This window comes from Sapajus apella, unplaced genomic scaffold, assembly GCF_009761245.1.
Source record: "Sapajus apella isolate SASKATOON/1434 unplaced genomic scaffold, GSC_monkey_1.0 scaffold36, whole genome shotgun sequence".
NCBI classification, from domain to species: Eukaryota; Metazoa; Chordata; class Mammalia; order Primates; family Cebidae; genus Sapajus; species Sapajus apella.
In genome coordinates, this window is record NW_022436976.1 from 2485933 (window position 1) to 2501415 (window position 15483).

The 15483-nt window shown below is 35.9% G+C and overlaps 1 protein-coding gene and 1 long non-coding RNA gene across 8 annotated transcripts in view; both read right to left on the reverse strand.

Annotated features, from left to right (window-relative positions):
* Nucleotides 1-3458: 3458 nt before the first annotated feature.
* PRKACB (protein kinase cAMP-activated catalytic subunit beta) overlaps nucleotides 3459-15483 on the reverse strand; it is a 147228-nt gene continuing 135203 nt past the window's right edge. For all 7 annotated transcript variants that reach the window (XM_032296446.1, XM_032296443.1, XM_032296442.1 and 4 more), the window contains one exon: nucleotides 3459-6749. In XM_032296446.1, coding sequence (XP_032152337.1) covers nucleotides 6624-6749 — 126 coding nt within the window. In that variant the 3' untranslated portion in view covers nucleotides 3459-6623. The remainder of the gene's footprint in view (nucleotides 6750-15483) is intronic.
* On the reverse strand, nucleotides 6768-14887 carry LOC116563767. The gene is made up of 2 exons (XR_004274556.1): nucleotides 13574-14887; nucleotides 6768-12457 (listed from the first exon to the last, which is right to left on the reverse strand). It is a non-coding gene; the product is annotated as an uncharacterized LOC116563767 (long non-coding RNA).

Sequence of the window (15483 nt, forward strand, 5' to 3'; positions counted from 1 at the left end):
TTCCAGAAGATAACATTGGAAAAACTCTTCTAGACATTGGCATAGGCAAAGACTTCATGACCAAGGACCCAAAAGCAAATGCAACAAAACAAAGATAAATAGTTGGGACTTAATTAAACTAAAAATCTTCTGCACAGCAAAAGAAATAATCAGCAGAGTTAACACACAACCCACAAAGTGGGAGAAAGTCTTCACAATCTATACATCCCACAAAGGACTAATATCCAGAATCTACAAAGAACTCAAATCAGCAAGTGAAAAACAATTCCAGCTAGGCATGATGGCTGATGCCTGTAATCCCAGCACTTTGGGAGGTTGAGGTGGGTGGATCACTTGAGGTCAGGAGTTCAAGACCAGGCTGGCCAATATGGTGAAACCCCATCTCTACTAAAAATATAAAAAATTAGCCGGGCATGCTAGCACATGCTTGTAATCCCAGCTACTTGGGAGGCCAAGGCAGAAAAATCAGTTGAACCTAGGAGGCACAGGTTGCAGTGAGCTAAGATCATGCCACTGCACTCCAGCCTGGGAGATGGAGTGAGGTTCTGTCTCAAAAAAAAAAAAAAAAAAAAGACCCACCAAAAAGCAGGCTAAGGACATGAATAGACAATTCTCAAAAGAATAAATACAAGTGGCCAACGAGCATATGGAAAAATGCTCAACATTATTAATTATCGGAGAAATGCAAATCAAATCAAAACCACAATGCAATACCACCTCACTCCTGCAAGAATGGCCACAATCATAAAATAAAAAAGTATATAGATGTTGGCGTGGATGTGGTGAAAGGGAACACTTTTACACTGTTGGTGGAAATGTAAACTAGTACAACCACTATGAAAAACAGTGTGGAGATTCCTTAAAGAACTGAAAGTAGGTCTACCATTTGATCCAGCAATCCCATTCCTGGGTATCTACCCAGAGGAAAAGAAGTTGTTATATGAAAAAGATACTTGCACAAGCATGTTTATAGCAGCACAGTTCACGATTCCAAAAATATGGAACCAGCCCAAATGTCCATCAGCCAATGAGTAGATAAAGAAAATATGGTTTCTATATACCATGGAATACTGCTCTTCCATAAAAAGGAATGAATTAATGGCATTTGTAGCAACCTGGATGGGATTGGAGACTATTACTCTAAGTGAAGTAACTCAGGAATAGAAAACCAAACATCGTATGTTCTCACTCATAATCAGGAGCTAAGCTATGACACAAAGGCATTAGAGTGAAACAATAGACTTTGGGGACTCAGGGGAAAGGGTGGGAGGGGGGTGTGGGATAAAAGACTACATAATGGGTATAGTGTACCCTGCTTGGGTAATGGGTGTACCAAAATCTCAGAAATCACCACTAAATAACTTATTCATGTAACCAAACACCACCTGTTCCCCCAACACCTATTGAAATAAAAATAAATTTTAAAAAATAATAAATAAATAAAATAGGGAGATTAGCTTGGATTACTCAGGTGAGCCTAATATAATCACAAGGGTCTTTAAGAGTGAAACAGGGAGGCAGAAGAGAAAGTGAGAGTGATGCAGCATGAGAAGGACTTGGGCTAATGTTGCTGGCTTTGAAGATGGAGGAATGGCATCATCAGTCAAGGAAAGCAGGTGGCCTCTGGAAGGTGGAAGCTGGAAATGGCTTCTTCCCTGGAGCCTCCAGAAGGAAACGCATCTTGTCAACACCCCAATTTTAACCCAGTGTGGCTCACTGTGGCTGCTAGACCTCCTGAACTGTAAGAAAATAAATTTATGTTGTTTTAAGCTGCTAGGTTTGTGAAGACTTGTTAGAGCAGCGATAGAAAACTAAATACATTAAGGCCATCATTTGCTGTGAGCATTACTAACCCCTGAATAATCAGGAGAGGCCAAACCAGCTGAGGTATTCTCATTAACCCTTTATTTGCACTCCCACTTTCCTTTTGGCTATTTCATTGTTAGTATCACCACTAAACGATGGGCAGAGACCATAAACTCAATGAATCTGGTGTGCTGAATTTTATGTTACATTAGGACTGCTTCAAGAGGAGAGCTATCCTTCTACGGGGTAAGTCTGACCAGGAGTTAGTAGTGGTTTGAGTTACCCATGCTTTCCCTTACTCTTAGCATCTTAGTGGCTACTGTTTCCTGCTTGTATTCCAAGAAGAACAGAAACAAGATAGCAGGTGCATTGAGGTTTGTGACCACACTTACTTTTTTTTTTGGCCTGTGTTAAATACAGTTTTGCCCAAGTATAAAGCATATGAAGAGAAATCAATACAAGCCTTTTACCACAAGAATACTTAGTTTAGCAGGTATATTATTAATACTTTGTTATGGCTACCAAGAAGAAGTATCACAGACTAGGCAGCTTAAACAACTGAAATTTATTTTTTCGCAATTCTGGAGTCTAGAAGTCCAAAATCAAGATGTTGGTAGAGTCAGCTTCTTCTGAAGCCTCTGTCCTTGTCCTGTAGATGGTCATCTTTTCCCTATGTCTTCATGTGGTCCTCCCTTTGTGTGCTTTTTATGAGGACATGAATCATCTTGGATGAAGACTCACCCATATGACCTCATTTTACTTTAGCTCTTTAAAGGCCTTATCTCCTAAAACAATCATATGCTAAGGTATTATCGGTTAGAATTTCAGTATGAATTTTGTTCACAGCTCACAATCCAGGCCATAACACCATGCAAAAAGGCTGTTAAATAAGCATATGGAAAATCTTCAAAAAAGTTTTAATGAAAATAAGTACTTAACTTCATATTCAGTATTTGTGCACAAGAGAAAATTTACAGTTAAATAAATTTCAAATGATGATAGTTCTGCAGTGAAGACATACCTAGATTTTTGTAATTAGTTTTACAAGGAAATGAGAAAACTGCAATTTATATTAAACCCTGATAATGATAAAATGAAGTGAGCACTGGTATAAAAATAATAAGCTCCATGTTGTAAAATGCATAAATATATATGTAAGAACAATCATACAAAATGGCAAGCCATTAAAATTATCTAAAGAAATGATTATTTCTTGAGGTAAAGGACAACTATGGAAATACACACCAATTAACTTGGCTAAAATGAAAAGAGGTAATGTGTAGCTCAAAAACACTCCTGAAGAAAAAATTAGAAATAGTTCATTGTTACAGTATAAGGATGACAGCTCTTGAAGTATCAAATCCTTTAAATATGAATATTTAGAACATTGTGTTAGGAGTAATCTGAACCAATATGAGACATGAGAAGGAAGTAGAAATACTTTTGAGAAACTATGTAATGAATCTAGCAGTTTCTTAGTAAACATCTAGTGTGAGTACACTGGTGGATATATTCCTCACCCATCTGTTCTGCTCCCACCACCCAGAAACCAACCCAAATACATAAAAACTAGGAATCTATAAGCATCTCTTGTATCAGCGGAAAATAAATCCGAAGATAAGGGCATCAAGCAGAATTCAAGACTCAATCAATTGTCTTATCCATTGAAGAGACTTTAATTTTGCAGTTATTGATTAATTAAAAAACACAGTTGTTTTCAGCATTTCCTAGCTACAGTAGCGCATAGGAAATTCCATTCTAAACAATGAAGTAATTAATGAAATAACAACACACCTTAACATTTTACATTGATAGGTTACAGTTTACAAGGTGCTTTCACATACATTATTTCATTTGATTCTTACAACAAGCAGAAAAAACAGTGGGAAAGAATTTTTTTTTTCAGGCTTACAATGAGTATTTTCAGGCCAATGGGCAGTCAATACAAGAATATACCAAGAATGAGACAGCAATACCCATAAGCCACAGTATCTTTTTTGGTAGGTTGACAGTTTGATGCAACTGGGTATTCAGCATCAGTGAATGAGAAAGGAATTAGGACAGACACTAAGGTTCTTAGGATATTCAAAGTATTTTAAGAATACTGTCAGAGATAGGAAGAAAGATGCCCTAAAATATATCACCTTACTGACACTTGCTTCAAAGCAATATATCCTTTCAAAATACCAGATAAAAACGCAATCTTGTCAACCACTGTGAAAGTTAGGAGGAATCTTACAAACTGCCTAATCCAATTCTTCCATTTTACAGATAAGAGAACTGAGGCTGAGATCATACTGTTTTCCAGCCTGAAACTCAGATGTCTTGACTTTCAGTCTAGGGTTCCTTCTTATGCAATGCCATCTCTTAATTATTTACGGAGCGTAATATAATATCTTCTGTTTTAAATAATGTAATTTGAGGTTAAATACTAATTTATGCTATTTATTTCGTATTCAAGTTTTTAACCTGTTCTTGGCTAAATTGTGGCTGAAATTGGGAATTTTACATACTTTAAAAATATTCTAATTTAGTGTACTTGATTGGTCAGAAATGGACTCCCTTGACTTATTTGCTCATGACAAGCTTGCTCGCTCATGGCCTTTAAATAGAGTGGCCTTAAAATGGAATGGCTGAATAGCCCTCAAAAGCAATGTATGTCTAGGGGTCATCTACCTAAGGTAGATTCTATCATTGGGCACTAGTAATTTCATAGAAAAAAATATTTTTTAGAATTCATAGAAATCTTTTTGATTACTGAAAACTAAATTGTAATAATCAAATTGTTATCCCCATGACTTATTAAAATAATTTTACAATAATATACAACAAAGCTACCATAGAATTTGTAGTTTACATATAGAATACATTGGTCAGCATGTTTTGGGTCTAAATGAAATACAAGAAAATTAAAATATTTTATACAAATGATGTTTTAAATTTATTAACATGACGATATGCTTTTGTTACATAAAACTTGCTAGAGCAGAGTATTTTAAATTGCACATTTTAAATATAGATGGACCAGTGAAATCAATATTGGCCTTTACGTGACATTACCATGCAGAAACACTTGATAACTGAAAGACATATAGATTGGTAGAAGAACATCTCAGACAGGATTTTTTTTAAGTCTTCAAAGATTTTACAAGGGTGTGGTACGGATGAAAAGAAGTGATGTGAGTGACCTACCTGCACCGATAATACAGCAAATAGAATGGTTATATACATTAAGATCAGTTTGATTTAAAACAACTCACTTTATATGCATGTAAATTGATCATAAAAACGAACCTAGTTTAACTCTTCTTGTGTGTAGTTTTAATGTAGGTCACTAAAACAGAGATAAAATCAGATGGGGAAAATTAAAAGCAAAGAAAAAGCAAAACAACTGAGTTAAGCCACGGATTCTCAACAAACACTGAAATAAATGTGCAAAAGTGCTTGAAATTTCCACCTGACAGCAATGTTGTTGAGTCAGTTGGCAAAAAAGGTGTAGGAAAAAAACTAACCTCTCAAATACTAAAATTGTATCTGTACGATCGTTTAGACATTCTGTTTACTGAGAGAAAAGAGGTTATAAATGATGAACTATCTGAAAATATCATACCTCAAAATGAAAATGCAATTGTGGCAGTTTGATACACTTTGTTCCCTTTCCTCATTGATGAGGCACGGGATGAAAGCAGAAGTTGCAGCAGTGCCCCTACCCTAGGCTCACAAATATAGTACACCAGAATCATTAGCTGGAAACAACTTCTTTCATTTTTAATGGTTACAAAACAAAACAGTTAACCCTTATTTAAATATAAGTACCTCTATATTGTTTCAGCAATCAAGCCTTTTTTTGACTTTGAAAAGTATAAGTATTTATCCAAACCAATGTTCTTTTTAGTTTGCTTATTTTCCTTTAAAAAGTTTATGATGAGAACTATTAAAGAAACTTTAAAACTTTCATTAATCATGTTCTATTAAAATACTGGCTAAAATCCTTAAGGAACAGTTAAGGTTTAGAAAACTTAAACTCTTCTCTAATACCTACAAAAATGCTGGTACCAAGTGAGTGAATCTGAGTGATGATCCATATCATTAGTTTTTCCTGCTGAATGAGACACATTTGTCACACTACAAAGGCTGGTCACTTCATTACTCAAGGGGAGGAGGATATAAAAGGAGGGAAAGGGAACTAGAACCTTTGATTTATAGCAATCCAAATTTCTGGGTCTAGCTGTACGTACTAGTCTGCCAAAATTTATTGCCAGAATAGTGAATTCCAAGAAAGCTAGTCTTAATTTGTATAAATTTCCTTGGTGATAAGACAGTCTTCAAAAATTATCAAGAGTTTTGGCAAAACCGAGTCTGAGCTACCCAAAGTAAAAATAATTATTAGAAAGTTTATCTTCAAGCCATTGACCAACAACAATATTGGCAAAAAGCAACACTTATCCTTCCCTTCAAATATCACATAGCCATAACACTGCCCATCTGAAACACCAACAAAATAAAATGGAGCACTGTTTAGAGAAAACAATGAAACTGGAAAAGGAAGAAATGGATGTAGGAGAGGAGAAAGACAACCCAAAGAGAAGTAAGAAAGTGGTCTAGTACTGTGTTATGGCACAGACAATGCTTGCTTAGCGGTGCCTTGTTACATAGGTGGATGCAGAGTGCACACACGGGATGATGGCAATAAAGACCTCACTCAGTTGGAATGAAGGAACTAGGTAACTGCTTCAGCAAGGACGGTCTCAGCTCTACCTTATCTCTCAACAGAGTGCAAACACTGAGTGTGAGCTCGGATGTCATCTTGTTCCTCTTTAAAATTCATCAAATTCTCTTCCACATTTTTCTGTTATAGAGACACGGATATCTTCTTCTTCATAGTCATCAAAGTTGCTGGTATCTCCAGAGCCTCTAAACTTTGGTATGAATGGAGCTTCAACCTATTATTGAGAGAGAGAAAAAAAAAATAAGAAAAAGGAAAAAAAAATTCCTGAGAGTTTCTAAACACAAAGAAAAATAAATTCCCACTGTTATTGCATGGTGGAATCAGTAGATGCCATTAGATTCCTAAAATATAGTAGTGCTAGAAGAAGCGGCAAGCAGGAGGTTAGCTATTAATCTCAACATTTTCATTCAAGGAAGTATGCAGGTCAATGAAATACTTAAGAAATTTCTTGGATAATTACCAAAATTCTGGCTCCTAAGGCTATAAAACTTTAGTCTTCCTTTTTCAGTTCCTTGTTTTTTAAAACCTTATCTTTTTCTATCCCTTTTGTAAAAATTCTTTTCTCCTGAAGTTACAGATAAATCTCAGACTTACTTTTAATTGCTCTCCTTTATTAATTCCCAAGTTTATTTTGTTTAAAATAGCTGGCCATCAAAACTTTCCGAGAAGTTGGAAAGAAACATATCTCTTTTAGAATGAGAGAACTGTTAAACCTTAAACAGTTTTCTCCTTTGATCCTGAAAGTAAAATGTCTTTCCACTACTTCGATTATGGTCTTCTGTAAAGATTAAATGGGGATACTGAATACATTTGAGGAAAAGATTTTAAAAACTTAAAAAAAAAATTCACAATTCGCACAGCCTTTATAGAATTTACAAACTACTAGAGTTGCTTTATTTTGTTCTCAATACAACACTGTGAGGAAGGAAGGACAGGTGTTCTTACTCCCATTTTACAGATTATAAAAGAGTCAACCAAATTCACATGACTAATAAGCGGCTAAAGCAGGTTTCAAATTCATGATTCTCTACTTCTGGCCCACAGTTCTCCAAAGGTTTTTAACTTATATCCCTTTCAGTAAGACATTTTCTAGTACATTATGTACTTATCTACTTATAAATTATTTAGGTGCATGACTATGCTATTATACAAGATATACATACAAATAAGGCATTTAAAAAGAATAAGGTAAAAATAAGCAGGAATGGGACTTCTCATATTATCTTTTTGTTTGACAGCTGGCTGCCTTGCATGCCCTGTTTTGGGGACTGCTGTTTTGCATGCTCCAGTAGAATGAGCTAAGCAGATAGCTACCTAATGTCTAGCTAGCCAGCAATTTAGAATAACAAATCTATTGGGGCAATCATGTGGAGAAAATGATTGTACAGTTTGAGTTGTTCAGGCCACTTCTTTGTTCTGCCTTTTTTATTCCCTTGATGCATTTGGAGATGCATCAGAGAATAAGGAAGACAATGAAAACTATTCATATTTACTATGATTTTTGCACTGTTGTGCATAGTTATAATAGTTGAGAAGATATTAAAATAAATGGCTAAATTAAAGTACTCTATTATTTCTATTTGTAAATTGTCCAGGGAGCCTTACATCTGTTTCATTGATAATCAAGATTTGGCTGTCAATCAATTTGTCCATTTCTACAAACTGTATGTTACAATGTGCTGCTTGTTGGTACGTTAGCTGTTTATTACCTGGGATAAGTCAAGCCCTTTGAAAAGCACATAAACTCTAAATGAGTAGTGGCAGTTTAGTTCTACCCCATTTTAGAAAATAATTATTAAAAACTAAACACATAACATGAATAGATTAGTAAATAATTGCTATTTGGCAGAATATTTTATTTCTAAATACAAATATGAAAAGATTCAAATACATTATAAATCTTTAGAATACTAATAATACTAAGTTCACAAACCTCAAGGAAGTCTAAAAAATATACCTCTAAAAAGCATTAATTAACAATAAATAAAATAATAACGGTAATATAAGTAATGATAGAAAGAAAAGGAAATGGATGATTTCACTGGAAACATAAATTTCTTAAATTGACTCAAGAAGTGAAAACTTGAAGAGACCAATATCCAAGAATTAGTTTGTTAAAATTGATAAGGAATAGACATAAGATGATTCTATGTTCCTAAATTTTCTGAAGAACAAAAGCATAGAAACTTTCTAAACTCATTTTATGAATCCTATATAATCCCAACTTCAGAAAAACAGTAACTATAGATTAATAAAACTTATGACTATGGAAGTAAAAAGCCCAAATAAAATTTTAGCAGATAGATTCAGGCAAATACTAAAATCATACCCCATGATTAAATGGTATTCATTCCAGGAAAGTGAGGATGTCTCCCTGATATAATTCATCACACTAACATGTTAAAAAAGATAAAGTAAGTATATTAAGAATCAACAACATTTCGTTAATCTGATAAAGAATACCTATCTCAGTCAAATGGCCAACTTTATATTTGGTGGTAAAACATGAAAGGCAACAAGCTATAGAAATGATCCCAGAAAATACATTCTAGTGCATTTCAATTCAAAGCAGGAACAAGACATTAAAATATTGTTGTAGGCATTTTAATAAATATAATAAAACAAAAATGGAAATGTAAATACTGAAAAGGGACAGACAAAATGATATACCAATCTCTTGTGATTGTCAATAAAAATCCAAAGGAATCATTGAAAAATGTGGAAATCAGTAACATAATTTAGTAGATGGCCAATTATAATATAAACATAGAAACTGTGTTTTGCCCATATCCTACTATAATGGTAAAGCAAACACATTAATAATAGCAATCAAAATATACATTTAATCAATAACTTTAAGACATAAATTCATTCCTGTATGGAGGAAAGAGGGTTTCTAAAACTTTACTGAAGGACAAAAGATATTTGAGTAAATACAGAAGCAACATGTTCATAATGGTAAATTCTCAAGATTAAGGTTCTCTCCTAATTAATATGCAACTTTACTGTTAATCTCCAAATTCAATAAATCTTTAGAAAGACCAAAAAAACAAACCGTTGGCAAGTCTAATTAAAAAAGAAAGAGAAGATATACAGGAGATAAGGACGATTTTCTAGGAAATATAAATTACCTAATCACTCTAAAATAAAGCATAGGGGGCAAGAAAACAAAAAATTTAGAAAGGGTAAACAAGGGTGAAGAAAATATTATAATATAATATTCATTAAAATATTATAGAGCTACATAAAGCAGTAACATACACAGTACAAGAACAGACAAAAAGAACTCATGAAAAATAAAGGTCAGGGCTTCACGATGGCTGACCCAGAACTCTCCTCCACAAAGAAGGACCTAAACATTGAGTAGATAATTACATGTTGAAAAGAGCCTCTAAGATAGAACAGTGAAATTTAGCAGGGAAGTGACAGCGAACATCTGAGGCGCAGAAGCAAAAGGAAGTAAAGCAGCTGGCATGGCTGGGACCAGCTGGGAGCCAGAAGAGGTTATCCAGTGTGGGGAAAGGGTAACTGAGAAATCCCCAGTGGTCCACATTTCCACCACAGACTCTTGCAATCCTAGCCATGTAAGATGCCCACAACCCTTATGAATTCTGACATAAGTATAGGGACCTGCCTAGAGTTCACACAACAGCACTGTTCCAGAGAGGGAGTTTGTGCTGGGTCCTACACCCCCCAGGACCCAAGAAACTGAAGCACAGTGCCATTTTGAGAGGCCAACTACCATTAGACTGTATGCATCTCTATACACCTGGAGCCCCACTGACAGCACCCCATGTCCATCAAGAGGGCTGCAGTGGCACAGTGCTGGCTGGACCCAATGGTGTAGCAGGGTCCCCAGTACTTTAGCCCACACAATGTCCTCCACTGCAAAGAACATGTAGGGAAGCACACTAGGCAAGGCTGTTTCTGGTGTAAAGGAAGCCAAAGCACACACTCCCCAGAGCCTGAGAGCCACCTGCCTGGGGCCACTGCCACTGATAGCAATGCCCAGCCCCCACAGCAGGGCTGCCATGTATTTGCACCACCTGCAGTGGGCCTGAGAACTGGTCCACCTGGGTGCTATCCGAGGGCATGAGGACAGACTCACCCTGCCTACCACCTCCCATGTATTTTGTTCAGGGGCCTAGGAATAGTCCTTTCCTGTCTACCAGAGTCTGCATCTGGTTGCACCAATGGGGGCCTGAGGACAGGCCTGTCCCTTTAGGTGCAACCCCTCCCAGTGCCCCAGCACACTACCTGGGGAGCACCTCCCTCTGCCTATCACTCTGGGTACATATATATACGATTGGGAAGCATTAAAAAAAACTCAGGCCATTAGCCACTGGCATCAAAACATGCTGCCCAGAGACCTGAAGACTGCCCTGTCCACCAGAGCCTACAACCACAGGTACAACAGGGGAGCCTGAGGACAGGCTCTCCCTGCCTAGTGGTACCTCCCACAGTGGCTGAATGCACTGTCTGGAGGCTTGGGGATCCATCTGCCCTGCTTGCTGCTTCTGGCATGCACATGCACCTTCAGGGCGTCTAACTAAACAGACCCAAACCACACACTGCCTGCACTCAAACACATTGTTTGAGGGCCTGGGGATTGCCTGACTTGGCCCACCACACCCTGTGCCCATGTGCACCATTGAGGGGCCTGAGTAAAGGCCTGCACTTCCTGGCACTGCAACCCCAATGCTCAAGTATGCCATCTGAGGGCCTGGGGATTGCCCTGCCGCATCCACTAATGGCCTGAGGCTGGACCTGCCCAGTCTGCCACCACTACCACTGCTGGCACTTACCCACACATGCCACCTGAGGGCTTAGGGCCTGTCCTGTCCAGTCTGTTGCTATCACCACTAGCAGCAGTGTGTACTACCTGGGAGCCTGAGGGTTGGCCTGCCATCACTACTACCATTGCTGATGCTATACATGCTACACAGGAGACTAAGGTCTCATCTATATGTCCAGCCTACTACTGCCACTGCTGGTAAACAAGCCACACGGAGACCTAAGAATTGGCCCATGTAGAGCTGCTAAAACTGATGCCAGTGTATGCCCACCAGGGGACCAAGGGCAGGTATGCTTGGCCTGCTGCTACCACCACTGGGACCTGAGGATCAGGATGCCTGGTGTCCCTGCCCCCAGAAAAGCCTCACCACAGCCTCCACTAACAACTGAGGCCTAAGCCACTGAGGAAATCACAGACACCCACTGATGCTAATTATAGCTGAAGAAATCATAGAGACTTCACTACTGTATGCACTCAGAATAAAAACTAAAATTAAGGAGAAAAAGCAAACCAACATGATGATACATGTACAGAAAAAAGTCTTACCCTACAAAAACTAGTCCTAAAACTGTAGGAAATGGCTGTTACACCAGATGTGGAGATGTTAATGTAAGTATACTAGAAACATGAAAAAGGAAAGAAAAATGATACCTCCAAAAGAACATAATTCTCCAGCAACAGATTCCAATTAAAAAAAAAGATTAAATGTCTGAAAAAAATTCAAAATAATGGTATTAAAGAAGTTCAGTGAGATAGGAGAACACAGAAAAACAATACAAAGAAATTAAGAAAACAAATCAGGATATGAGTAAGAAATTCAACAAAGAAATAGATAGTGTAAAAAAAGAACCAAACAGAAATCCTGGAACTGAAGAATTCAATGAATAAAATAAAAAATAAAACTGAGAGCTTTGACAATAGACTAGATCAAGGAGAAGAACTGAGGACAAGCCTTTTGAAATAATTCAGACAAAACCCCTCAAAAAGAATAAAAAGGAAAAATGAATAAACAAAGCATACATGGGATAGGGGACACATTAAAGCAATCAAATATTCAAATTTTGGGTTTTCCAGAATGTAAAGAGATGGGTAAAGACATAGGTAACCTATTTAATAATAGGTGAAAACTTCCCAGTTCTTTTAGGAGATTTAGAAATCCAGATACAGGAAGCTCAAAGATCAAATAGATAACAATCCAAATAGGTGTTTTCTATTCACATGTAAGGGAACTTCCATCAAACTAATGTGGATTTCTCAGGGGAAACCCTGCAGTCCAGGAGAGAACGGGATGATATATTCAACGTACTAAAAGAAAAAAAATAACTCTGCCATCAAAGGTAAACAGCTACCTTAAAACTAACCAAGAAAACTTTTCTTCAAAAATTAAGGAGAAAAAAAGTCTTTCTCCACAAGCAAAAACTGAGGGAATTATCACTATTACACCAGCTGTACAAGAAATGCTTAAGGTAGTCCTACATCTGGGAGTGAAACAATGACATTTACCATTATGAAACAAGAAGGTATAAAAGTCACTGGTAGGGCAGACACATAAATGAGAAAGAGAAAGGACTCAAATGTTACCATGAGAGAAAACCATCGAACTACAATGATAACCAATAAGAGAGAGAGAAAGAAAGGAATGAAGGATATACAAAACAACCAGAAAACACTTTTTAAAATGACAAAAATAAGTCCTCACCTATAAATAATAACTTAAAAAGTAAATGAATTAGATTATCCACTTGAAGGATATAGACTGGCTGAATATATAAACACAACATGATCTAACTATATGCTGCTTATAAAAAAACTCACTTCACCTGTAAATACACAGATAGACTGAAAGTGAAGAGATGGAAAAAAGATTCCATACAAATGGAAAACAAAAACAAGCAGGAGTATCTAAATTTATATCCAATAAAGGAAACTTTAAGTCAAAACAGTAAAAAGAGACAAAGAAGGTCATTACATAATGATAAAGGGATCAATTCCAAATATATATGAATCCAATACTAGAACACACAGATATATAAAGCAAATATTATCAGAACTAAAAAGAGAGACAGACTCCAATACAATAATAATTGAGGAATTTAATATTCCATTCCCAGCATTGTACAGATTATTGAGACAGAGAATCAACCAAAAAATTGGAAATAAACTGCACTGTAGACAAATGTACCTAGAAGACATTTATACATTTTAGCCAATAGTTGCAGAATACACATTCTTCTAATAAGCACACAGAACATTCTCCAGGATAGACCATTTATGTTAGGCCACAAAACAAGTCTCAACAAATTTTAAAAACTTGAAATCATATCAAGCATTTTCTCAAATCCTGATGGAAAAAACTAGAAATCAATAGCAACAAGCACTTTGGAATCTGTATAAATAGATGGAAATGAAACAATATGCTCCTGAATGATTACTGGACTAATGAAGAAATAAAGAAAGAAATAAAAAAACTCTTAAAGCAAACAAAAATGAAAACACAATATACCAAAACCTATGGAATATAACAAACGCAGTGCTAAGGAGAAGTTTACAGCAATAAACACCTACACCAAGAAGTATAAAGATTTCAAATAAGCGACATAATAATGTACCTCAAGGAACTAGAAAAGCAAGAACAAAACAAACAAAATTAGTAGAAGGAAAGAAATAATAAAGATCAGAGCATAGCTAAATGAAATAGAGAAAAAACATACAAACGATTATCAAAATGATAGGTTGTTTTTGTGAAAAAATAACCAAAATTGATAAACTGCTAGCTAGATTAACCAAGGAAAAAAGAGAGAGGACCCAAATAAACAAAATCAGAAATAAAAATATGTTACAACTGATACCACAGAAATACAAGAGATCATTGGAGCCCATTATAAACAACTATATGCTAACTAACTGGAAAACCTAGAAGAAATGGATAAACTCTTGGACACATACAACTTATGAAGACTGAATCAGAAAGAAATAGAAAATCTTAACAGACCAATAATGAGGAACAGATTGCATATGTAATAAAAAGATTCCCACCAAACATTAAAGAAAAGCCCAGGGCTGGATGGCTTTATTGCTCAATTCTATCAACCTTATAAAGAAGAACTAGCATCAATTCATCTCATACCATTCCAAAAAATTGGAGAAGAGGGAATTCTTCCTAACTCATTCTACAAGGCCAGCAGTACTCTGATACAAAACCAGACAATACACAACAACAACAACAAAAGAACACTACCAGATAATATTTCTGACAAATATAGACACAAATATCCTTAACAAAATACTAGCTAACAAAAATCCAATAACACATCGAATATATAATACACCATGATCAAGGGGGATTTATCTCAGGGATGCAAAGATCATTCAATATATGCAAATCAATTAACATGATATATCACGTTAGTAGAAGGAACAACGAAAATGATATGATCCTCTCAATAGATGCAGAAAAAAGCATTAGATAAAAGTAAACATCCCCTCCTGATAAAAACTCTCAACAAATTAGGCATAGAAGATCCTCAACATAATAAAGGCCATATATGACAAACTCACAGCTAACTGAATGAGGAAAAGTTGAAATCGTCTTTCCTCTAACAACTGGAACAAGACAAGGATGTCCACTTTCACCACTCCTATTCAACATAGTAATGGAAGTCCTAGCCAGATCAATCAGGGAAGAGAAAGAAATACAAAGCATCTAAATAGAAAAAGAGGATGTCAAACTGTCCCTCTTTTCAGGTGACATGATCTTATATGTAGAAAAACCTAAAGACTCCACCAAAGTATTCTTAGAACTGATAAACAAATTAAGTAAAGGTACAGAATAGAAAATTAAGATAAAAAATCAGTGACATTTCATACATCAATAATGATCTAGCTAAGAAAGAAATCAGGGATGTAGTCCATTTATAATAGCTACAAAAAATAAAATAAAATACCTAGGAATAAATTTAACCAAAGAGGTGAAAGACCTCTGCAAGAAAAACTACAAAACACTGATGAAAAAATTAAAAAGGACACAAACAAATAGAAGGACAACTCATGGTCATGAATCAGAAAAATCAATATTATTAAAATGATCAAACTATCCAAGGGAAGCTATGGATTCAATGTAATTCCTGTCAAAATACCAATTATATTCTTCACA